At 34.8% G+C, this 27,286-nt stretch overlaps 1 protein-coding gene across 1 annotated transcript in view; it reads right to left on the bottom strand.

Moving 5' to 3' along the window:
• Positions 1-27,286, bottom strand: part of GAS2 (growth arrest specific 2) — a gene marked incomplete at its 3' end in the record, with an annotated part of 88,037 nt that overhangs the window by 19,853 nt on the left and 40,898 nt on the right. The window contains exons 5-7 of the mRNA XM_082760824.1: positions 24,098-24,161; positions 19,304-19,448; positions 15,197-15,304 (exon numbers count right to left, since the gene is read on the bottom strand). Of these exons, the coding sequence (XP_082616950.1) occupies positions 15,197-15,304; positions 19,304-19,448; positions 24,098-24,161 (317 nt within the window). The remainder of the gene's footprint in view (positions 1-15,196; positions 15,305-19,303; positions 19,449-24,097; positions 24,162-27,286) is intronic.

Below are 27,286 nucleotides of genomic sequence, written 5' to 3'. Positions count from 1 at the left end.
AGTGGGACCATAAGTAACCCCAGAAAATTATGTACTGTGTACAACAAACTAGAGAACAGTACAAATGTTTGGAGAATGTTAGCTTGAATGTTATGTGGAAAAAATCTTATCCTGATACTAGATAAAAGCAGAAAACCCTCATCTAGTTACTCTCTCATCTTTAAAAAACAGTAATCCAAACACAAGTCAGGGGTAATTTATTTCCATTGATGAGCACAAGTTAACATATAGCAACATGGCTGAATTATCTTTTGCTGGTACCGACTTTTCTTGCTCTTTTTTATTTTCTTTCTAGGATCAGATTAGCACTTGCACTCATGTTGATTCCAAGTTCCAAAGCATTTGATCTGAGAATGGGCTTACCGTGCTGCAGAGAAGTGAAGGATCTGCATTTCAACTTACAAAAGGTATTGATTTTACATACGGAGGCTGACTATTTCATTTCATACACAACTACTTTGTCAGTCATTATGTCCATTTTTGGACCTGCTTACCAGCACCCTGTACGTAATGTTACACTATCACTCCAGCACTACAGAACATAAATGAACACAAAAAGTACAATGATTTCAGTTTTCAGGGACCTGAAAAAATCGTTCTCATGTTCTAACCTGTACAAGTCTGAATCAGAGTTTCTGTCTTTTAACCAGGCATATTTTTTCAGCTGACTGTCTAACTAGAAGCCAAACTGAGCTGCAATCAGTCTCATCTAGTTTGATGTATAACATTTTTTTAAATTGTTTTGACACAAGATAATACAGTTTACATGGATATGAAACTGGCAAGGTTTGGTAAATTTGGGTGATAAAAGAGAGAATTCTGATGTTTCTGTTCTTTTCATGCCTGCTTTGCACATCTGATATTAACTTTGTGCCTAACCCTCACTTTTCCATGGGAAGGATCCAGGAAAAATCATGGTAATACTATCACTTTTGTTCTGCAGAATTCCAAGTTTATCTTTGGAATGCGTTCTAAGACAGTTTACTGTACAATATTTTTGTTGCACTCGTGAGTGGCTGACCAGGGGCCAAGCCTGATATCCATTTAAGTGCTGAAAGTGCTACCAAAAAAAAGCCACTTCCTTGGTGTAGAAGTAAAGATAAAGAACTAATGGGGTCAAGGGAAGAAGCAATCAGACAAACGGCATACATATTTTTCATGCAATGCACTATTCTTTGGAATATTTAACGATTTTAGGACTCTGATAACTCTCTTGACACAGGAATGAATTATCTAAATTTAGCATTAGTAATATAATTTAGCTTAGTTTTGATAGACGCCAGCTGTAACCTGACGGGACTTATATTTAGTCACATGGAAATCCCCTGTTGTATATATTCTAGCATGTTGGATCTCTTTGCACTCATCGGTTTTATATCTTTCCGCAAATACCAGAAGAAAGATCTTTTTAGGTTCTGGCAAAGATCTTGGAATGGGAAAATGTACTAGTTGCCAAAAAAGCACTGATTATTGTAACAGAGTAGCCTGGAGTTTCTATCCTTTTCCTTTTAATATATAAACTTGATTCTGATTTAGAGCTGACTCTCCTGACAGAGGTGTTTTCCTCTGTGCTAATTTTTGCACAGCTTGACTTTGAGCAACTCCATTGTTTTACAGTACATAAGCCCCTTCTCAGGTACTCAGAAGCACAAGTTTGTTTGTTTGTTTTTTGTTTGTTTGTTTGTTTGTTTTTTTCCCCCCATCATTTACTCCTCTGTTGCAGGAGATAAAGCGGGCAAACAGAGGGAGAAACAAACAGCATTCTATTGCATGCATGCTTTTTAACCATGATTTCTCTGGGTAGCAACATATCTTTCTACCAAACAAAGTAAATACCTTCAGGAAAATCTAGTATGCCCTTATTTTTTTGCATACCTGATCCTGACATTCAATTTCCTTCAGGTAAGCACTTTTTTAAAAATCAATCAGCATAATAGATATTTATTATTAAAATAATGTTCTAATGGAAAATATAATGAACAAGATGATCTTTCCCAATGGTAATGTTTGTTTGTATGAACACACGGGATTTGTATTTATTTATTTTTAGGTCATCAGGTGATGCTACAGTAAAGCCTCAAAAGCTGTGGAAACGTTCTTGGCTGAAATGCTTTCCCAAATATTCTCTGTCATACATCTGAACTGCAGTGTAAAAAGCACTTTTTATGTTCTTACACTCCAGGTCTGTGTGGCACTCCAGCCACATCTTAATCCATGAGAAAGCAGGACTTACATGTTACTTCTCCTTTTGCTTTCTGGTTTCCACAGGTTAAAAAAAAAAAAGCTCTAGCTGCAATCTGGACTTCAGAAAAACCAAGTGCATCCAAAACCAAATTATTTCACACTCTAAACATAGGTAAGGCTAACTACAAACTGTAAAATGTAACTGTTTTAAACTAACTGAAACTGTATATAATCTAAGCATCAAGAGTGACTGTTCTTGACTTCTTGAAAGCATGTACTGAAATTCTACAAACGTAACTTGTTAAAATTAAACATTGCAAATAAATTAGTGCTTCCTTTCAAATGAAATATTAAAAGCCAAAGTCTTCATGTCCAGATTCCTGAAAGAAATACAGTGCAACCGTGTGACAATTTAGATGGTGGCTAAGACCATTCCATGTGTACTGTGGAATTTCATGCATCCATGTAGTAGCAATGAACTCATATCATTCAAGCTCTGTCTTGTATCTGCTTGAAAACACATCACATTGGCATCTTACAATAAATAATAATAATAATAATAATAAGGTCATATTTCAAAGGTGCTATTTGTGGGAAGTCAGTTTTGAAATTGGCACTGGACAGCTGAATTTCTACCAAATTCTTGTGTACAGATCTTTGTTTTCACAGTGTCCCTCACACATACTATTTTAATTGATTTTTTTTTCACTATGATCTATATGTTCTGCAAAACAGTTTGACTAGATTTAGAAATAGCACACAGACAATAAATATTTGCAATTCAGTGCCAAAACCCAGAATAATTAATCAACTTCCCTTTTTACATTTGCAACATCTAAAAGGCACAGCTATCCCTTTTAATTCTCCCTGTGCATCTAACAAAGACTTTGATAATACACACCCCAACATGGTATGAAAAGCAGATTGAATATCACTAACTCAAATAGTTTAAAAATATCTAAAAATATCTCTATTACCAAAGTGATAGAGAAAAATAATAATCAAAATATGAGATTTCATACCTTGCTTTTCAAGGTGGGGATTTGACTGATCATACTCAGATCAGTCAATATATTGAATTTATTCTTGGGTTTCATCTCCAAAGAAGATGCTGACCACCCTAAGTGGAGTGGTAAAAGCTGGACTCAACTTGCTTGAAGCCACACACATTCTGTGGACCATTTAGGGCAGTAAGTATGCCTTTGGGATGGGTAAAGAGCATTTCTCAAAACGGAAATATCTATCAACTTGGTAGACTGTGGGATTGACTAAAAAATAAATAAATCCATGGTAAACATTGGAAAAGGACTGTTGAATTTGAAGCATCAAGAAAAGTCAGGGGAGTATTTCTAGATTTGAACTTGTCTCCTTTATCTTACAAAGGTCAAAACTGAACCTGTAGGCCTACAGATTTTGCCACCACCAAAGCAAAGCATGGAATGGAAACATATGACCACCCAGCTGACACAGGAATTAAACCTGGAAGAACATATAAGCATGCACATTGTAAATGAAGCTGCAGTTTAACATGCAATTCCAGCTCAGTGTCTGCCTTATACTTTGATCTGAACTGCAGTAATTGTTCAGGATTAAGGATTTCTATTATTTCAAACCAACATCATCTCTCATCATCAGTATAGTCTTATTTCTATATTGGATTTTTTTACTTCATTACTAGCAAAATGGGGATATTATGTAACAATTCCTGAAGTATTAAATGTCAATATATTAATATTCACTAGAATCTGCAAAAAATTACTCGATGGCTTTAAGCCAAATAGAGCCAGACTGTTGGCTTCACAGAAGAATTCACTGACCAACATCTTATGCAGATATAACTACATTGCCAGACCTGGATCAAATACTTGATCTCCACATTTCCTACAGCAAATATTTCATACCACTGACACCCTATTACACAGTATAAAGCTTTGAGCTTGAAGGTATCTCATCTGGCTTAACCCTCACGCCAGCTTTTTGGACAAAATTGAAACCACAGTAGAGAAAAGACAGAGTTGAAGAAGCATATTCAAGCCTAGTCAGTACGTTATGGACATTTTGCAATGCTTTTCACTAGCTGAAACAAGGGATCTGGATGCTTAACACATTGAATGAAAAGTCTTTTCCCTATTATTCTACACATACTGGAGTGCTCTTAACCTACCATAAAGTTTACTCATTGTTTCTAGCCTTCCTATACTGATAGGTTGGTTCTCAGAGGTTGAGAAAATCTTAACTCCCCAGAGAGAATTTTTTTTCAAAACACTGTTTTCAAGGGAAATATCTAAGTAATGACTAAATGATTAAATTACGTCAGATTAAGAACAACACAAAAATCAAATGGACACCTAAGCCCACTTTTCTGTTACTTTTTCTTAACTGGAAAATGTGTTCCACAGTTAGGCCAGTAACAGGATATTCCTATATACGGTATCTACACTACACCTGAATCTTTAAGATAATAAAACACAAATATCAATACATGCAGACCAAACTTTCATTGACTCCTTCACAAAAAAGGGTTTATACTCAGAATTGTCTTATGTAGGACTTCCTACAGGATATTTTACAAATACTATATTTGATTTAAAGAGAAAAAACAAATAAACAAACAAATAAAAAACACTACCACCAGGAACAGACCAAAGAGCAAAAGAAGGGAGACTCAAGAACAATGTACACTTTCACTATGAAAATGCCATGATATCATTCTTTGGCTTGCTAATATATATACTTGGAGAGACTGAGGGGGCTAGGGGGGAGGGGGCAGGAACAGAAACAGGGTTCTTTGTGTCTTTATGAAATGCCAAATGACTCCTTCTCCCTCTTGCCCCTCAGTAAATCATAGGGAAGCAGTTAAGTAACATGAACCAAGAAATTAGCACAAACAGCATAGTCATTTCTGAAAAACTGGCTTCACTAAAATGCCAGGCTGTCATTTTACCTGATTTATGTGACTTTGGTTAGAAGAATTCTGAACACCACTGTAATTTTAGACCTGAGACACACCAGCATATTGATGATATTTAAAATAAATACTTTTTGCAAAGAAGGCTTTTTAGGCCAGCATTCTCCTTACACTCTTTGTAATAGACCTCTGTGTTTTAACACATATACAGAGAAGAAATCATAATAGTAACTGTTGCTTGACACTACAGGGGGGATTGCTGGCTTGGAGTTTACTTTCAGGAATTATTTTACTTCCCATGTGCAGATCTTATTGGCCTCCATCTTGCCAAAAGAGAAATACCAGTTAGGTTGACTTCCAATGTCTTCCACCGAAAGCAGTATGTTACAGCAGAATGGTAACAGCATGATAAAAACGTGTGTCTAAAAAAATATATGTTAAACAGAAATTCTTACTAGGTCATCTTCTAGTGCAACATGTAAAATAACATGAATGAAAGGGGGATAGGGCAACAGCCTGTTACTAAGAGGAAAGGCCCCAGCCACACTCTGGCCTGCTTGCAGAGGCAGATGGTAGGTCTCGGTGGCACACCCAAGCCACTCGCACCACACACATCTATTTAAAAATATTGCTGCTCTAATGGAAAGTTTCCAAACTGTGTCTGGGATCAAGGCTGAAATTTGGATGTGTAGAGATCAATGCCTTTGCTTTGGATCACCTCTGGTACCTCTGTCAGAACAAAAAAAATAAATAAATAAAAATAAAAATAAAATAAAAATCAGGGAAAGGGAAGGTTTCAGGCTGGGGCCTGTTAGGATTGAACACCGGTGAGGTAAAAAAGAGTTCCATTACGCAGGCAGTTGAACAAAAAAAGTTACTTCCTTTATATTTAGAAAGTCTTTGAGATTGTTAAATCTTCCTTTAAATGAGATAGCCATTTGTTATGGCTATGCATTTGACAAATTGTTAAAAACGAGTCTCTTTATAGGGAAATACTTGCTCTTAAGTTCACATGAATGTTTTTTATATTTAAGGTGATCACATGTTTAAGGTTCTATGAGAAAAGCCAGACTGTCAAAGGCTTTGTGTAGTAAATACATCAGAGGAAGCAGCACCCTCCGCCCACCTACTTTTTTTTTTTTTTATACTGTAATGTGATATAATAAGCTCTGCACGCAAAGCGAAAATAAATATATAAATATATATATATATACATATATATAAAAGGACAATGTTTAGGACAATGTCTCTGGCTCTCAGCTTTATAAGAAGTACAAATAGGGTTTCATCTAGTTGTGTAGACAAAAGGCCTACTTTTGATAGCAAATGGGATATAGACAGACCGAAGCACTGGGCAATTGGCAAAAGCATGACATTCAACAAAGGAATAGCATGCGTTTATCTAAATTGAGTGTTCCTGTAGTCTAAGTAAAAATTTCAGCATCTGTTGTCATGTTTGAATTACTGACTTAATCAAATACTACAATTTTAATGATTTTTTAAATTTATTTATTGTAAGTTAAATCATGGAATCTTAAAACATTTTGAAGTTGGAAAACACCTTCAAGATCGTAAGGTCCAAACTTCAAACTAATTTCTGGTTTACTGAAAACAAGACAGGCTACCACACCTCAAAGCAGTCAATCAAATGATGCTGATTTATGACTTGACTTGAGGAAGTCTTCAGATACAGCTGTACCTTTTTTTTTTTTTTTTTTTTTTTTTTTTTTTTTAATTTAATAAGAGTTCTACAGAGTTTACTAATCTTAGCCAAAGAAAACATTTGCCCAGATGCTTGTTTTGCTGCTGCCTTTCAAAAAATTAATGACAAAAAAAAAAAAAAAAAATAGAAGAGATGCTCCCAAATTTCCATTAAGAGTTTACAACATTTTTTTTAAAATATATATTTTAGATAATTTTTACACAGACTAGGTGTCAATGAAACCACAAAACAAGATGAAGTTGAAAAAAAAAAAACCGTTATTAGTTAAAGAAATTTGTGTTTACCTTTTTACCCCCCAATCATAACATATTGGAAAACTTGTTTTCATATGCATATATAACAAAATAATTGTTCATTTTTACAAGACAGTCTGGAGAAAGCACTTCTGGACCTATGTAAAAAATATATATATTTAAAAATAAAGTTGTTTTCAGGAAAGGTGAAATAATGGCACTGGGTACATATTTTAATATCCAAATTATCCATACCCAAATTTAGCTCCAAATTCCACCTTTGGAGAAGTGAGAATTTTTATTCTTTGTGGCTTCTGTGGGCTATGACTGACTTCAGTGTTTGTCTACCAGTTTATGTCTGTCTCCTTCAGTTGTCACTTAGCTTTGTAGCATTGGTAATAATTAATTAAGATTTCATAACAATAAAAGGGCAGTAATTATATTCTTACTCTTTTAGCAATGGAACATTAAAAAGACTATTTAGAAAATAACATCAGTGAGAATTTGTTAATTGATGTACAAAGTATAGAAATGGATTTTGAGTCAAAAATGCTACTTCTAATATCAAGAAAAAAAAATCAAAAACACAGAAAAATAAAGTCAGGTTCAAATGTTGGCCATGGTTAAGCACTTGCAGTTTATCTTGATTTGAACAGGAGCCACAGAAGCACAATTTCAGTCCCGTGTGAACTGGGATAGCCATTTGCTGCAACTATTTCAATTTCTGACATAAAAAGAGTTTGCACGTTCAAGCAGAGAGAGTAAGAGATAAGATTTAGTCCAGTGTTTGACAGTTACCCAGGGAGAAGTAAGACCTACATTTTAATATGTTAATGTATTATGATCATAAACTTTATGCTTAGCACAAACAGCTTGAACAGGAAATTAATCATCATATAAAAATAAATATTGTATATTTATAATCATATAATTATATTTATATATTTATAATCAAATTTGCATGCATATGCCCTCAAAGTCTCTTTCCTTAATTTCCCTTTACTGTAACCAAGATTTACCACAGTTTTTTGAAATATTAATTTAACTTTAATATATTAAATTAATTAGTAAATATTAACCCTGTTCTAAACTATTAACTGCAAATTACATTTCAAATGAAAATATTAATTTTTAATGACATAAAATCTAAAAATCTGTTCTTCAGGAGAATTGTTCATTCTATGCAAACAGTATTATTACTGTACAATTTCATATATAAAATAGACATACTATATTTATCATGAGACTTTCATAGCCTTTGGCTTCTAGACAGATTAATAAATAATTCAAGGACGTGACTATTATGGCTAAACGAACTGCACCACAAAGGTTTACTCTTGATAAATACTTTTTTTGGCTTTTGAAGCAAGAATCAATTCCTATTGATCCATGCATATGCAGCTCAAGTAGTTTCAAGTGTTTGAACACATCTTCAGACAGAATCTTAGTAAATAGCATCATTAAAGACAAAAAACTTGCCCCCAAATTTAAAATAAAACAAAAATGTGAAACGAACAATGTATTTTTAAAATTTGTAGTCCAAGAAATATGTAATATAAAAAGCCACGTAATTCTGTAAATTGATTTACAGTCCAGTTAATAAATGTAATAGAAAGAGAGAAGTACTGTGTGTTCCTCACCATTAGAAAAAATGCTGTAGGCATGAAACCTAGGTGACATGAATACAGCACTCAGATTCTAAAAACAATATTCACTTTTGAAGAGGGGGACGAAAAAAAGAAAAAAAAAAAAAAAACAACACTCAGCACAGCTGCATAGTCATCACAGTCTCTTTAGTGGACATCTCACAACTACTGCCAAAGCAAAAAAAAATAAAAAAATTAACACATTCTGATGGAATACTGGTCGAAAAAATAGTTGGTACACAAGCCATATTCTCATTAAAATATAACGTTTTATATTTCACTGTGGTGAAGAGCATTTGGACAAATATCATTTTCTACTTTTCTACTGGTCAGAATTAGAAGCAGCATTGAGGACAAATCCATTGAACACACGGGATAAAATACTGCTGCCCATATGATAAAAACTACTTAACACTACTTATCTTGCATGTTACCACTGAGGTGTGACAGAACTTAACTTTAAACTAAAACTATAAATTTCATAAGGATTTGGCATTTATAAAACACAGAAAACACAGTAAATACAAACCGCAAGCGAGACAGGCTTTACCTACATCTGCAGTAAAAAATGTGAACTCTATTTTTTCTATTTTCCAGTAGAATTATTAACATTTATATTTTGGATACCTGAGTCTGTTCCCATGATCTTGATTTAAAATACTGACATCGCTCTAGTCCTATCTGATAGGAGATAGAACAATTCAGATTGGACAGGAGCTCAGGAAGTCACCTAGTCTAACCCTCTGCTTAAAGCAGGGTCAGCTATAAGGTCAGATCAGGTAGCTTAGGGCTTTAACTAGTTGACTTACACAAAACGCCATAGATGGTGACTGCACAACCCCTTTGGTCAACTTGTTTACTGGCTTGACTATCCTCATGGGGAAAAAGTTTTTACTTAAATGAGAAGAAATCGATTGCAATGCAACGAGCTTTTGTAATCAACTGCATTTCCTGTGTGAGTAAAACTTTGCCATTAAATGAATAATTTAAGCTCCACACAAAGTGATACTGGATACAACAGGAGGAAAAAACATTCATTTCACACTGATAAGAGAATGGCAAAGTAAAAGAAATGAAAGGCCTTTTAAAAAACAATTTAAAATTTTCATGTTATTTCAGGAATGCAAAGGCCAAACCATGTTGTATTAAATATTTAAAAGCCTACATAACAGTTTTCTTAAACCATGGCCAGTACAATTCAATTTAAAACCATCATCCCTACTCAAGATATAAAGCCTAGGTGGAAATCCCCATGAAAGCTTCAAGTTCCTTAAAAACATTACCCTAAAGCTAAAGAATACTGCAAGAGATAAAAAATGCACTTTTATGTCTGAATCCTACATGTTCAATGAGAATTTCTAATGAACTGTGCAGAAACTTTGGTTTACTAACATCACATAAGCCTCACTTATTTTCATTTCTCTAAATGGTAGCCTAAGTTAAGTTACAATATGCTTTAAAAGCATACTGTACACAATAGACACCTTAAAGATTCCATTAAATTTTTAATTAGCATTGTCTACTACTTGTCTAAAGCTATAGTGAAGAATAGTAACTCTCACTCATCTTGTAAATCGTTGCAGCATAGTCCTATAAAAGATAGATGTGCTTGCATTGACTTCATTGATAGTGCTCACATTACAGCAATACAAGATCCTTTTTGCTTCAGCAAGGGAAAGCAAAAGGTTTATACAAGAGCACAGAAAGCTCAGCGCTAAACTCGTTAAAGAGTAACATTACAAATAGCTGCATCTCCAGTTCCAATACATCAGGATTACTAGCTTCCAGCTGTGAACACTAACTGCTGTCTCATCATTAATGTAAAATGTATTAACAGCTGTTAAGTTCAAAATGGAATCTTACAAAAAGATTAATCTATGAAGCAGAAGCACAAGAAATAACTGGAAATACTTCCCCCTATTGCTTTCAATATAAACCTATGGATCCCAACCTGTAATTCTTAACAACAAATTATAAAGAGTTTTTCATGTTGCAAAGTAATTTTTGTCTGTAAACTCATGGCTGAGTGGATTAGCAGTTTATCTGTGCACTCAGATATGCAGATGGTGATCCAGTACCTTTTCTATAAAAGGACAGTTGAGTCAGCAGAACATCTTCTCAAAAAGGGAAAGAAAATATGAGAGGATTTATGTAATTTGTTCTATTTTTATATACTCAGCATTCTAGGGAGAGAAAAAAAGAAAAAAAAAAGAAAAAAAAAAAACAGAAACAATGAGATCTATAACTCTTCACATACTTATATTCAGTTACCCACCTTTATTGAAAGTATTGAGAATTTCCTTATATAATTATTTGGTAACTAATTACTAACTAACAACTGAGAAGGTTGAAAGAATTCAGTGTTCACTTGCAAGAAAGGATGAAACACAACAAATACTCAGAGAGGGTCAAGCTGTGGCACAGGAACTGGCACATGGTTTAAAAACAAACAAACAAAAAAAGTCCAATCATCCACTGTGAGAACATCTCCAAACAAAACAGAAAAACAAACAAACAAGCAAGCAAAACAAGTTACATCTGGGTATAAATTAGGGCGAGACTTTAGACATGACTTTCACATCATCTCTAGCAGTTAACCTTGAGCTGACAATTAGAATGTTTGTCTAGTAGCAGTAGAAGACTCGGATTCAAAGCTCAAAGAAGAGGTGAATGACTGTCACTGTCCTTGAAGTCCAGTGATCCTGATGAAGTCCTGATCAGCCAATGCTTTTGACATCTTAAACACCACTGAAAGTTATCTGATATGGATAAAGCTCTAGGAAAGGAATTAATGTGCTAGAAAGATAAACTGTTGTGAAGATTAGAAGTGAGAGGGCCTTGGCAAAGCAGAAAATCTCTTAGAATCCTTCAAATAAGCAAGACAAAAGAGCCAAGTGTTGAAGAAAAACCCAAACCCAAAAAGCACAGTTAGAGCTGTGAATATGAATTACTTATTTGGTCTGGAAAAGCAGAAGACATCTGAGTCTTGACAACTGTATAATCCATCTGCTTTCCATTTTTACATAGTTAAGTGGTATATCATGTCTACCTGGATGTCAAGCGTGCTTACATGAGTGCATTTTTCTCACTAAAAATGGGCAATAGAGGGGAAGAACACTGCCATGCTGTTTGCAGCCACCAGTGATCTTATATGCATTCACACATATTGAAAGAGAGTCCCAAAAGAAAGCTTCTACATCAGTGCTATAGCAGGAAAATAATGCCTTTCATTTACTGAGATTTCAATTCAGATAGAACTAGTATCAATTTAAATGTGTCATTATTATCACAAGCAAATAACTGATACTAATGATTAAAAGAACCAGATCAAAAAGTACAAGAGCAATCAGAAGTCAGGAAACATGACAGACTTGAAAGTGAGGACCCATTAAACCACCTAATCGGACTCCAGTTGCAGAGAAACAGTTTTTCATTCTGCAGAACCCAGTGTTTTCAATTTTATTATGGATGTGGAACAATAGTATACATCTTCATGAGAGAAGCTTGCTAGTTTGCAGAAATCATACATCCTTATCCTTATACCACAAGATAGCTTGAAATATTTGCCACTGAAAGTCATAGTTAAAAAATAACCTTTTCCTATGACCTGACTGATATTTCTTAATATAAAATTATGTATTAATGTAAATAACTCCTTTGCTGTCTTCTGCAAGAAATAAAGAGTTGAAAATCTGTGACTCAGTTTTCCAAGTTAAAAAAACATGCTTTTGTGCAACTGAAGTTTTCATGTCTTGTTATTCTTTATTTTTACAAACAGGCTTATTAACTCAATACTACTTGGTAAGATTAAGACTTGTACCCCAAAGCACTTCGTGGCATAATGGTAGGATCAAAGATTGAACAGACAAATAATTGATTGTGAAGCTTAGATGCCATTTCCAAAGAGATATGGGCACCAACAGCCTTAAATACAAGAACGTAGTTACTAGGCACAGAAGTGTCCCATAAAAGGGAAAATGGACTTCAGCAATACAGATACTTAGCATCTTATTTTTGAGAACAATTACAACTTGAGCACATTTTACACTAGTACTTGAAACAATTGATGAAAAGCATGATTTAGGACAAGGTTGGGCAGATAGTCATTTAAGAAATTCTTTCTGTAATTTTAAGCACCTGCAATAAGATGGTCAAGGTAACTGCAACAGTGAGACTCAAGTCTTCATACCAGTAAAGCATATTACTCAATTGCATTTGGATTTCAGCTGCTAAAACCAAGGAAACCATGAACTTGCTGTGGCTGCAGATGTGGCAGTTGCTTAAAATGTGCTTGGTGATCAACGGTGCTAGAAAAAGGTACTTACATACAACAAAGGCCTGGAACAAAAACCACAGGTTGAAAGTCTCCATGAAAGAAAGAGCGCTTGACTTTTCTCTTGGCTCTCCAGCACTGTCAGATCACAGAAACTCTGAATGATCCAGCACTAGAATAAGCCTCTATAGAAACCTGCTCCATCAAAATCATATTGGTTATAAAGAACACTGCAGTTCTGCCTGAAGCTGACCATATACACCACTCAGAAGTGATCGTGTTCATCAGTTGGTACAGAACGATCTACAGAAGTTAAGAAAAACTGTCTCAGTTCAACTGATTATACACACTGGATTATAAACAAGTGGCGTCTATCTGGTTGTGTTACACTCTATACAGAACACAGAATGTAGGAGGAACTATCTCAGCAGCACCAGAACAAGGTGCCAAATATCAACAAAATTAGAAGTCAGCTATGCATCTCTAACATATTTTCTCATAAGGAAATGTCCAAAGGATTCCAAAGAGATACTAATAAATCTACTCATGTACACAATAAAAATACGTAGAATGAAGAATCAAAACTTACTGTGATCCAGTGGAGCGTTCCAAAACGAGATCCAAACTAACCAAAACCCAGGACAAATGACTTCCAAAATCTATGAATATAAGCTTGTTCCCACTGAACTTCCTGGCAAGTTTCCATTGATATCAATGTTGCAGGAATGATCTTTAATACTGTATTTTAATGTCTAATCTATATTACTGTTATTTTTTGGCACAATTCTACTTTGGAATGTGGTAGCGTGATATGAAAAGGGTGTTTTGTTTGCAAACTTGGAACAAAATCTGACTTGGACTAGATTACACAATGAAGAAGCCAGTGAAAGGGAATTTGACGTTCACCATTCTGGCAGAAAAAAAATGAGTTTATCAAATCTAGAAGATTTAAAATACTTTGATATTGTTATTTGAAATGAAAATTGAAAGGGAGAAAACAGAGGGGTTAAACTCTTCCAGATTACAGATTAGTTTGTTAATGAAACTACCTTCTTCAAAGTCATGTAAAGTTAGTACCCTAAAATATCACAGAATTAAAAAGTCTCATTGGCTATGAAACAGAAAAGCTATTAATCCTTTATGCTAGCATGTTAAATCTCAAACTATCTGTTACAAATCCTGTATTTCTTCTTCACTCTTAGCTATTACTGAATTAAATGGGAGTTTCCGTTTTCAGCAAAGTACTTAAACATGTTCTCAACTTTATACACATGGGACAACCTAAACCCTTATCTAAATTTGACTTCAGTGTAAATTAAGCATACGTTTATGACATAGAAAGCACTCTGTTTTGTTGAATCGGGAATTTGACTTCTATAGATGGGAAGGAGTCCTCCTGACTTTTGTTCTTAGAAGTACTAAATCCTCAGTTTTATCAGGCCATAGTTTCACGTCTTTAACAAAACAGGGATAACAGTTCTTCGACAGCAAGAGGTGTCATTCGAACCAGTCTTTACCAAGGACAGCACGTGTGAACAGAAAAATGGAAAGAAGCATAATATGAACCGGATTCTTTCCTCACTATCACAAAATCGTATGATGAGTATTTTCACATTATTAGCATGAGCATGCATCCAGAAGATTAAGGCGATCAAAATTAACTTTGGCTACCATATTTGTGCTAAATTCAGCTAAACATTAATGCTAGGAAATATTTACATTTACAATTACTTTCTGGTATTGGAGTTAATATACTACATATGAAGTCTGAAATACAACACTGGGTTTAGAAATACCTGCTCATCACATGTAGTAATACAGACATTAATGTTTTGCTCCCCTACTTTAGGGATATGTCTTAGCTGTGACTTGTTAATTCAAGGATCATGAAGTCTTTGATCCTTTTCCGGACCTGTCAAATACTATCAGCCAATACAAAGTGGGGGAAAGGCTGTGATGATGAAGTAGATTTTCTTTCAGACAGAACTGTGAGGAAATCATCTTCTCTGTAAAGACTTCTGATTGCCATTGATCAAAGACGGAGCAAATTCAATGACCTAGAATTAGAAGGACCTACCAAATGCTAATAATTCCGTAAGTCAGTTAACCCACTGTATTTCTTTATTCAGCATCATAAAACTGAGTTGATGCTGGTTAAAAAGAAAATGTTTCCAAAGGGGAAGGTAGAAGACACTAGCAACTTGCTATAAAATAAAATAAAACTTTTACCCTAATAAAGAGGATCTTTTCTCCAACTCTGTATCTTCCTTGTGAAAGGCGCTCCACACAGAATTTATTAGGGCATTTACAAGGTGGATCTTCAGAAATGTGTTTAACCTGATAAAAAAAAAAGAAAAAAAAAGAAAAAAAAAAAAAAAGGAAGGAAGTTATTAACAAAATCTGTTTAAAATAGTATCTGTGGCAAAACATTCAAGAGGACATTTACATGATACCATTAATCTAAGTCTTCATTGCTGGTATTTTCCTCATTTTTCTTCATTTCCTTTTCACTTTTTTTTTTTTTTTTAAATACTTTCATCTTGATTTTATTTATTTGTTTTTGAGAAATACTATTTCACCTACCACTTCTTTAAAGGGAACATTGTAAACCCTTCACTCAGATCTAAATTCTATCGAAGTTATTGAGAATTTCACGTGAATTATGAATGAAAAAATCCTGAATGAGAATTCAGCATTAGGCCCTTCTTGTACTGATGTGAATGCCACTGTAATATTGTTTAAAATATTCAGAACCTAAAAAAGGTTGCTTACTTCTTAGGAAACTGAGGAAAAATATCTGTGAATGCTTCCCTGTCTTTTCAGATCACTCACTGACCAAAAAGATCTAGGGTCACTTCTAAATACACTCAGCCTTAGGATGGCTATAGAAAGCACTGCATAGATTCATGTGCACATTTAGATTGTGCACGTATGTCCTTCAGGAGCTGCACCAAATTTAGCCAGACTCAAGAATCAGGAATCAGTTGCACGTTAGCCTTGAAATACAAGCTATGTGAAATCAATTAAATAAAATGTTAACATTATATATACACATGCACGCCTGGTTCCTTATAAGGCTTATATATTAAAGCAGATCTTGAATGCTGATTTTTTAAATTATTTCCATAATCCCAGACTGTGGTGCTTCCAATGTAAAGGAGGATTTTACAGCTGTGAAAGGGTAAAAATAGAGACAAGTGTCATAGTTCAACATAAAATTTGTACTGTATAATTGAAGTCTACAAACACTTTGACAATTTGAGTTTAGCATCAAAATTTTGTAGATGCATACTCAATATTTTATGGTGAATCAGCTCAACTGTCAAAGAACCAGTACAGCTGACAGATGAAGGTGTCATAATAATGTATTTTGCCTTCTAAATAAATACAATAAATACAGAAGCATTTTGGCTTCTGGATAAAAGTTATCCAATACTTCCATTTTGCACTTTCAAATAGTACACTTGTACTTTAATTAAAGGTGAGCAGAGAATATTCTGACACAGTCATGCCAAGATGCTCCTCAGTATTGCTAACTACTCTTTGATGATCACCAAGTTAGGGCATTATTGCAATCAAGGGTAATTTAAAGGGGCCTCAAGGCTGCTCTACTTTATCAATGCCAAACATGACTACATAGCCCCAGCAAGAAGAGCTGAGAAAAGACAGATTAAAACAACCTTCCTGCTTTTTGTCAGCTACATCTGCTTGACTTCAGCCTCTTGTGAAAATGCGGCCCTGCATATGCTACCAGAGACATTAATATTTAGTGAAAGTTTATTTTGTACTCTTCAGTGATCTGAAAGTAGAACAGCCATCAATTGCTAAAAGAGATGTGGTTGAGAAATTTATTTGGCATTCCAATTGTACACAGGAACATCATTTTCATACACTGCAGTTTTCTTTGATGGAAGCTGACCTAGTATGTGGGTGTCAAACAATGCAAAATGCTGGAGGAACTTCCTGGAGGTTTTCTCCACTTCAAATAACATTACAAAGTCCTTTTGAAATTCAGATTGTCTATCAAGGCCTTGTAAAAGCAGTCTGAAGACTGGGAAATAATCTGCTCAGAACAGCTAAGACATGAACATTTTGAACTTAGAAGACAAACAAAAAAACAAAAACTAGTAAAGCTATGGAAATACAAGAGGTATTTTGGTTACCTTGAATAAATTAAAAAAATACTTGTGAAGCAAAACCAAAGTTTTTCAAATATGCTCTTAAGAGAAAGTCATAGATTGTTAAACACACTGGAAAGAAATTAAACATTAACCAAAATTATTCTTTCTATACTGGACCGGTGAACAAAAATGCTTTTGAAACCAGCCTTCATGAGCAACATGAAGGCCATCTAATTATGTCTGAAGTTCTTCAGTGTAGTTATCTGAATAACTACATTACCTCGTGGAATAGTTTTACTAAGTACTTTTTTATTAGTAATATTTGTTTGCCTTTAAAAATAGGGCATTATGTTTTTGTGAAAAATATTGCATTTAAAAATTACACTTAGGAAAGGGATTCTGTGTATTTGACACAGAAAGTGTTCTTAACTATTAGATGTTTTGTCCTCAGTTTCAATGTACAATCACTGCATTATTTTAAGACTAGTTATTTAAGTGACTCTTGTGAACAAATGCTAAGTGTTAGCCTCCATTTTCTAGAGAATCAAATTATTTAGATAGTCGGCTGCAATAGGAATAATGTCAGTGAAGCGAGGAGTTGGTGACTGAAATCCAGGGTAGGTTTCTGAGCGTGCAAAAGGTGCATTCCTATATCTCTTGAAATGTAGGTAGTCCTCTAAACACCATCCCCATCCTTTTGACAACGGCCCTCTGAATGCTGCTTGATAATCAGGGATTCCTAACACAATATCCTATCACAGTTATCACCTCTGAAGATGGTCTTGAAATTTCCATCTGAAAATGGGTAAGGTGGAATATGCCTTAATTACTACGTCTACCAGGGATAATCTATGCAAGCAAAAATACAGCATAGTTGGACCTAACAGGTTCAAGATTGTTTTGAGCTGTGTAAGCAAAATAGAGACATATTAGAGCTGTGAAGAATGAAAGCCAACAGATTTATACCATTGTAAAACAGCAGATAATGAGACCTTCTCTGCTGATCCTCCTATTGAGGCTTCCATTACCTTACGATCCCAAAGGATACAGCAGTATTATTGAGTGGAATTTGGAAATCAAATAAGGAAGCAGAGGGAAGAATTATATCCTATTTTATTTTGTGTCTGGACTCTACGAGCACTGCTGCTATTTTATGGTGTGAGTGTCTGGGGCAGTAAGGGTCAAGAATCTAGCTGGATGAATTCCATTATGTTTCTATCCCTACTGGTTTCTAAATTAAAGGAGGTGGTTGGAGACAACCTTCATACTCTCTCGTGTTCCTACAAGATATGCAGTCACCACACTCCTACGCATAATTGTTCTTCCTCAATTCTATTGAAATATAAGTGAGTGCTTTTGTAAAGTTGTGGAAGAAATAATAAAACAAACAAAAAAAAGGTAAAAAAAAAAAGTTAAATTTAATTATTTTCATTACATAGTATAAAGTATTTCAATAAAATGAACAAACATTATATTCCATCTGCTTTTTCTAACAAAAAAGTGGCACATGGATTTTTCAAGAAGTGCTTTGTAACTCCCAGGTGGCACATCTACCTTGTAATATAACAGTTACTATAGTAACAGCTTCTTTCTATAGAATATATTTGTACTTTTCAAGTTTAACCTCTTCCTGGTCTCAGAGTGTGTCCTTTTCATCTGATTCCAGTAGTTTCAAATGAACCCCTCTAGGGATTGCAACAGAGATATGAACACTACAGTATAATGCGAAGAGTTTAATAAAATTCAAAGCAAGATGCTTTCTAACAATGAAGAAAAAATCTTCCCCCCCCCACCACCACCACCACGTGAGAAACATGCACAACAGCAGAATAAAAATTAAGCTGAGATAACTTCAAAGCGTTTCTTAACTGTCTGTACAAGTCAGTATGGGCCAAATCTCATAGTCCTGACTCAGTCCTTTCTCAGACAAAACATCAAGTGGGAGTTGATGAATAAGAAGTGAACAGAAAAACACAGAGTAATAAGAAGGGAACTTGGCCTTAAACACTAAGCTAGGCTAAACTGCATATCTCCTACACAATGCTAATTTTTTTCCAAACTTCTGGCAGAAATAATTGCGGTCAAAAATAAATTAACTCTATCAGTCTGCAAATCTCTAAAATACAGTGAGATGTAAAAATGAAGCTTCTGTGTGTTTTGCAAGTTAAGTGCATACAAGAGTGGACCAGATGGGAAGCTTTTCCCCAGAACTTACAGCATCATCCAACAGCTTCCCTGTGCTCTTTTTCCCTGGAGACTTTGTTGGTGAGGGCGAAGGAGACGGGAGGGGGGCTGAAAGCGTTTCCTCTTGTTCAATCTCTTTTTCCAACTTTATTAATCCAGGAGGCTCCACCCCAAACCTTTTAGAAACACACAAACAAATTACTTGTCCTTCTGTATTTAATGTTTTACAAAAAAATGGTGGAAAGTATTTATACTTCTTATATCACACTACCGTGCAATAATAGGTTGCCACATGCAACCTATTTTTTGTACTTGTTTATAAACAAGTACAAAATATATTATATATATATAATATATATATAATATAATATATATATTATATATATATTATATATATATAATATATATTGTTTATAAACAAGTACAAAATATATCTGTCATTGATGCCATCACTCCAAATCAACACCAGGAATGAAATTAAATGATATCTTTCAGTTAATTAAATTTACAGCCAGTGTAGTTCTTCAGCTTCTCTGTCTGATAACGTATGGTGGTGATTGAGTAATTTATGAATAACAGTAGGCCTTAAAAATCGCTCTGCTGTGGAGGACTGATTGAAGTTCAGCACACTAGCAGTTTTTGTCCCTGTTGCTTGTATGTGTGGGTTGGGGGGGGAGGGAGGAGGTGTCTTTTTTGTTTTTGTTGTGGTTGTTGTTTCCTTCAAATTACTTGATATCTTTGATTTTCTGTTAGCATTTTTCATAGAACTCCAGCTGAAAAGGAATTAAAGCCTCTAATATTGTACCTGGTCTCTAATATTGTACCAAATTTACAGGCCAATAAATGGACACACAGCAAGTATTTTTCAGAATCAGCTAGTGTTTTCCTTATAACCTATTTTTCACAGCCAATCTTCAGACCTCTGCTTACAGTGGCAAAATACTTGCAGCTCCAACCAAAACAAATACAAGAAGCTTTGGCATGGAGCATCTGAAGCACAGCACTTGGAGAGCAAAGCTCTTTAAAACAATGCCTGCTTTTGAAAGCTTTATGGCAAATGATTAAGTCAGTATCTCACAGCAAGCAACAGAACTTGGACATATGTCAGGAGTCCAAAGGCCCATCCTATTTTCCTAATCACTGATAATTCCCCTCTGCGTTTTTCTGTGCCAACATTGATGAACAACAAGAAAAACAAGGAAAAAAAAAAAAAAGATTTCCTTTTTCAGAGAAGGGCTTCGACTTGATAAAGTTATCATGCCATGTAGATTTCTCATAGCAAGCAAATGGCTTGCATAAATGAAACCATATTTTCTTCTGTAGTAGAAAAGTCCATAGACCAGATGCAGAACTATGCTGACTTATCTAGGTAAAGATCTGGACACTGAAATATTGAGTGGAAACAAACACATTATTAACATTTAATCTAAATACTCGAAAATAATGTTAAATGCATACAGAGAAAGGGCATAAATGCATATACTGTCTCTTTTTTTTTTTTTTTTAAATAAATTTTAATTTAGTCACACTACTGCCTAGTAAATTAATAGAAAGAAATCTAAGAACCAAATCTGTGCTTGTATTGGCTTATAACTGGTGCAGTCGGCCTAATGAAAAGTCAGCCAACATTGAAGCAAGCACTTATATACAATCCATTTACTTCCTGTCTGTCTGCAGATGCCGACAGGCTGTAAATCATTAAATTCCCGCTGGGCCCTAAGCCTACACCTGCATGCAGCCTTACTCATCAAATAAAACTCTTCCACTCTTCTAAGCAATGTTGCTTCTTAACTTCTGCTGCTTTCCATAATCTCCATTTTCTTTTTTTTATCATTGTAACAGACTTTTAAAGTTCCACGTGTTTGTTATGTTCTAAATTCTTCTGGTGCTGAGTTGAAAAGCAAACAAACAAAAAGCCCAAACATACACACATTTTTTTCCACACGTGGAATCAACCTGGATTGATACTGAATGGATCAAACTGCTGGGAAGCTGAAATGGTAGAACCACATCTTTTCTGAGAGGGCTCTGTCATGCAGCAGAGGTGCAAATTCTGTTCTGGAAGGTATGCTGAGAATTTCCTTTCCTGCTCTTTTCTAGCCTGCTTTCTCATAACGACAAATGAAGCAGCGTTGGACTGTAACATGATCTCCAACAGACTTCTTAGAGCACCACTTCCCATTTTTACCAAGGAAAAATTGAATACAATACCAGAAGTGTTAAAATTGCTCAACAGTAATTTCAAGAGATCTGTGGGGGTTGTCTTGCCCCCAGAGTTTAACAGTTACATAAGAACTTCATTCTTTTTTTCTGCATCTCCCATCAGAATTTCTCTTGCTGCCTCTCATGCTTTCAGAGGAGGACTGAACTGAAGGAGTTGGCTTTGCTAGGCACCTCCATCCAACCCCCATTGGGTAGAGCAAGATGCCAACTGCATCCACCAAGTTGTCTTCTATAGTCTGAAGAAATCCATGTCCATCAGCCTTTCCTCACACAGAACATGTTCCAACTAACAAGCACTTCGCTCGAGCTGCTTGTTTTGCTCTTACTAATGCAGCCCTACACACATTTGTCATCTTCATTGCCACAAGGGTATCCTGATGACTCCAGACCACTTCTTGGCAGACTCTCAGGCCGTCTCTTGCAATGCTGCTGCTGAGATGGTCTGTCCCTAACCCGTACACAAGTATTCTGCTCCTGGTGCATGCTTTTGCACTTCTTTGTTTTTGTTTTCTTTTCTTTTTTTTTCTTTTCCAACTCCAGAATTTTTCTATTCTTTCAACATGTCAAGGTCCCTCTGGACAACTTTGCTCTCCAGTGTGTGGACTTGTTCCCAAAATATCCTGTTCATCTATTAATGTGCTAAGGCTGCCTTCCATCACACCATCTAGACCATTAATAAAAACGTTCAAGCAATTTTGTCACCAGTATAAATCCCTAATAAATGCCATGAGTAACCAGTGGGGCTGACACTCTGAGCTAAACAGTCACTACAGTTTTCCACTCTCTGTGTAGTCTATCCATCCAGTTCATCTCTCTCTAATTTGGTTAAAAGGACACAGTGAGAGATGTGTTGTTAAAGTAGTTAAAATGCTATTAAAGCATAGGTAAATTAGAAACCATCTACCCTTGTCCACAGAGAATCTGTTGAATGACTTCAAGCTGAGCAGAACAAAACTCAGTTCTGTCTCTGCCTGGAATAATCCCCATTCTCTTTCATTTATGGATCAAACCCAAGAAGACCCTGAAGACTAACAGTAATCTAGCTGGACATTAGCATTCTTGAAGCTGGATCCTTGTGATGAATAGGCTGCTTTGAACATATCTTTCTGCTTTTAGAACAGAGAAAGAAGAGGAAAGTAAGAAGTTATTCAGTGTCTCTATTCTTCTCATTCTGTAGAAGCACATACATGTAGAGGCACCTTTTCAAAAAATCTCTGTGACAAGTCTTCTGGAAAGCAGACCCCAAAAGGCTGTTAACAGACCTAGTTTGCTTTACAAAGTGAGCATACAACCGGCCTCATTCCCATTTAAAACAGCAAATTTTCTTTCCTATGCTTAGTGGAGGGAACTGTCCATATTCTTTTTCAACAATAGTTTTAGTTTACAAAAGATCAATCAAAATTGATGCCAAATAAGTACTTCTCCATTATATCAGCCTATGAACCATCAATTATATTCCCCTTGAACGGTTTTTGTGCCCCTCATAAACTTAAGAGATTATAAATATTTTTGCTTGCTTTCAAGTAAGAGATATTAGAGCAGAAACAAGTATATAGACATATGTTATTTGACCTCTAAGCTGTAAATAAAAAATGAATACAGTAACATAATCTGTAAAACATAATAATGATGTATAATAATTCCTGCCATGTAGAAATCAGTTCTTTTTCTTACCACCATTGCTATGCCAACTTCCACTGGCAACAAAGGCTTTTCTGAAACTTGACCAAGAGACAAGTTGAATTAAGCAGCTTCCCAAATGAGTTGCATTCATAAAATATGAATGCCTACAATAAAATTTTGCCATGAAAATACTAGTTGTTTTACTAAGAATAAGTGCAGGCCTCCTTCATACTGATTGTAAACACAAGGCATTTTACTGAAATTAATGAAACTATTTAAATAAGGCAATCCACTGCAATACAGAGGGCTTTGTATAATTGCCATTTACATGTATGACTGGGCAGCACTACTGCTGTTCAGATATTTTGTTGAAAATATTATGCACTGCTCTGGTTATTTCTGCATCTGCAAAAACAGAAAAATTGCATTTAATTACCATCATTTTGATTGTCTAGAAAAAGTCACTGGTGACTTGCAGGCAAAAATAACACTAAAGGGTACTGAGGGTCCTGTCTGATTAGGAGCATCTGACAGAGGTGGAACACAGGCTGTTAATTCCATTCTTGTCCTGATTCTGTTGGTGAGAATCAGAGCTAAGTTTATTTAAATAAATGAGGTAAGAATCAGTGTTGTTTAGATCAGATTTAAGTTATTTGAACACTGATTTATTAACAGCAAAACTAATGAAATCTCAATTGTTTATAGACAGACGTGACTATTAGAAAAAGAAACAGATCAAAGTTTTATTAAGAAATCATTCTCAACTGTCTCCCCTCCTAATATAAGGACAGCCGAGAGAAAAGCTTACTGATGTGAAGGTATAGATATTTTATTATATGTGTCCTGGGTGACATCATGTTCTTCTTGAACCTGATGAGCACAGAAGTTAGCTTGGGATGTGCTGATTTAGTAAGTCTCTCAATAGTCAGTGCTGTCAAGAATGTAAATATTTCTTCATTCTTTAAATATTTCCACCTACCTTGCTGCAATCCTTCCAAGTTCCAGCAAACAAAGGCACACTTCTCTTGGCTGCTTGTGGAGAACTGGAAAAGAAAAGTGAAGATGGAAAACATATATAAATAAAAGCTATTTTAAACGTCTTTGTGACGGACAGAACTAAATCGTCAACATCTATAACTCTCAACGCAGATGAAACTTGCATTTTTCTTTAGCTAGCTAGAATTTTACTTACTGCAACAAAAAGGATGGGATCAAGGACTGTTTCTCAGAGTGCAGATGATTTAGGAAATTCCCATTTAGTTATCCTTTAATTCTTTTGATAATAAAATTCTAAATCATTGGAAAATTATTTGGTAACCTACAATCAGTTTGTAATATCCTAAAAATAATAAAGAGCTCTGGCAGAACTCTCAGACTAGAAGAGGATCAAAAATAAATGAGTAACATTTAAATTAAGTTTGTTTGTTGGTTTTTGTTTTTTTATTTTTAACCCTATAAACTAAAATAATTCATATCCTTTACATCACTGTTTTTCTTAACCAATTTAAATCAGAAAAACTACAAGACTTCATTAATATACCTCACTGTAAGTTTAGTCCTGAATTTCTCATACCTTTCTTCTTAAAACAAATAAAAAATGTGAGTAATCTAGGAATTAAGCTCATCATAAGAAAACCAAACCAAACACTTGCTTCCTGTAATATATATATACACGCATGCAAATATGCAAGTTTTTATGCCTGAATTCCTCATGACCTGCAGTTGTTAAGCTTCAGAAGAAACTGTAACACACTATGAATCTCTGTACTTCTAATTCAGAAATATCACCATTATCTGAAAAGATTCTCTCTCTTTTTTTTTTTTTTTTTATCTCAGATAGGTAGAGTTTTGCAGAGAAGTCTGGTAAAATACATAAGCAAAAAACAAAATCAGGATTTAAGGAAAGCCTGTGACTTCTTGTAGAATCAACTCCCACAAAATCCTCAAAGAAATACCAAAAAAAAAAAAAAAAAAAAAAAAAGAGAAGAAAAACAAAGCAAACAACAACAAAAAAAAAAAAAAAACAAAAAAAAAAACACACAGATAAACTATGAGAATTATGAGTACATCGTCATCATCTCTCCAGTAGAGAGATGTCTCCATTGTCACTGTCTCTTGCAGCATAACCCTCACATTTTGGATAAACTTGAGGTTTTAGAAACTCCCATACTAACTGAAAGATATGTACCTTATACTTCAGATTGAACTGACACTAAAAAAATAATTGTGTGACTATTTGTACCAATGAGGAAAAAAAAAAAAAAGGCAATGAAGTTGATGTGTTTTCAATGAGTTCAAGCTGAGACATCTGTAGTATAAATGTTTTGGTTGTCTAATGACTCACCTAACTGAAATGCATGAGGAAAAAAAAATAATTAAATATATATACACACACATATACACCTGAAAAACATATTTCAATGTCTAGCTAAAACTCAAAGTTGTTGCTTTGTCCTATAATGTATGCATAAGACCTGGACTTGGAATTCAGAGTTAAGCACCTCTAAATAACTAATGCCTACTGGGGCTGATCTTCAATTTCTGCAACTTCAACTTCTCGCTCCACTGACTTGAATAAATCTGTGGTAAATTACGTGAGTTGAATGCTCGCCCTTAAGTCTTTTACTAGCGTATATGTAGCAATTCAAGATGTATGCATTCTTCCCCTCTAATCTCATCCAAATATGTTTCCAGAAGTAAAACTGCAGAGCATGAAAACTAAAATGGCAATATACTAGGAAAAGTATTTTTATCCTTCAGACATCTGTTATTAAGAATATAAAAGATGGAGACTTGGACATCCAGCTATTCTCAATGTTCTTTCTTGCCACAACAAAGTAATTTTATGAAATATTTAACCTTCACTAGCAATCAATATTTTTTAAGTGTTATATTCATGACTCTCGAAAGATATTCTGCTGCTTTCATTCTAAAGCAGTTAGTACTACTCCAAAATAAAACTTGATTTTAAAGAAACAAGACATCTCTGAGACTACAAGTGGAATAAACCATTTTTGGAATAGTCAAAGGGAGTTTCTGAATTGCAATTCACACATATACACGTCTGAATAACTTTTGGAAGGGAGAAGGAAAAGAGAGCCTCAAGTAAAATTACTTCCAAAAGGATTCATAGATATTACTCAACAAAGACTTGAATAAGAAAGGTAAAGTATTTTTATGTCAATGCTTAAAGCTCTTCTACCCAAACAAAACCCAAAGTTCTTTAGCAAATTTGACTCAACATAGTCTAGACACATTTCATGCATTTCACACTGAGCAACGTGAAACAGTGAAATCATTGTTAGAGGATGAAAAGCTGTGCAGGCAATAACCAAGCATAAAAACAAACATCTGGTCACGCGATAAGAACAGGGTGACACACTGCTTCTCACAAGGCAATGTTAGCATTCCTGAGGACTATACCAGCATATGTATTTGAGTACTTGAGAGACAAACAAGTGTTTCTTTGTACACTGCAATACCCACTGGAAATAATTAAAGATTCTCAAAACAAAATTTTTGGTATTTTCCAAATACAGCTGTATAATGGGCTACCACCTCACTAGTGAATGTTCAGGAGTTAGCGAATGCCACAGAGACACAAGACTGCATTTCTATACCTATCTTGGTTGAGATGTTCAGTAACTTTGAAAAAGCAAACAAGACCACTGCCTTTTGGAACAAGAAGCACTTCCAAGCGTCTCAATTTCTGAGTACTCATCTCGAGTGTAACTCACATCTTGAGCTATTCCACAGTGACAAAAAACTTGATATTTAAAGTCACTTTCTAGAGGCTGCCTCCTCAGCTTTATGTGAAAAAAAGCTACCTTATTTCTTTCTCTTGCTTTTTTAGTTTTACATATGGCAGTTGCAAATTCATTGATGTTTTTAAAGCAGTTTGAGACATCTAATAGAATAGGATTGCAAAAACTATTTCAAAGACACTACACAGCATGGAATTCACTTTTTGTATTATTTGGAATCAGTATGGCACTAAAAATAAAATGTGTAGGATTCCTCATAATTCATATTTAAGTTCTTACACTAATTGTACTGCAGTTCATGGACAACTGTATCCTCACATGTACACAGTTTTCTGAACATATATTTGTACAGACATATATATTGCCAATATCATTTGTGGACAGCAGGCAATTCATTCCGAGGT

This window comes from Aythya marila, assembly GCF_965140915.1.
Source record: "Aythya marila genome assembly, chromosome: 5".
Taxonomy (NCBI): domain Eukaryota; kingdom Metazoa; phylum Chordata; class Aves; order Anseriformes; family Anatidae; genus Aythya; species Aythya marila.
Note: the sequence above shows the minus strand (reverse complement) of the source record. Positions and strands in the feature narration are given on the sequence as shown.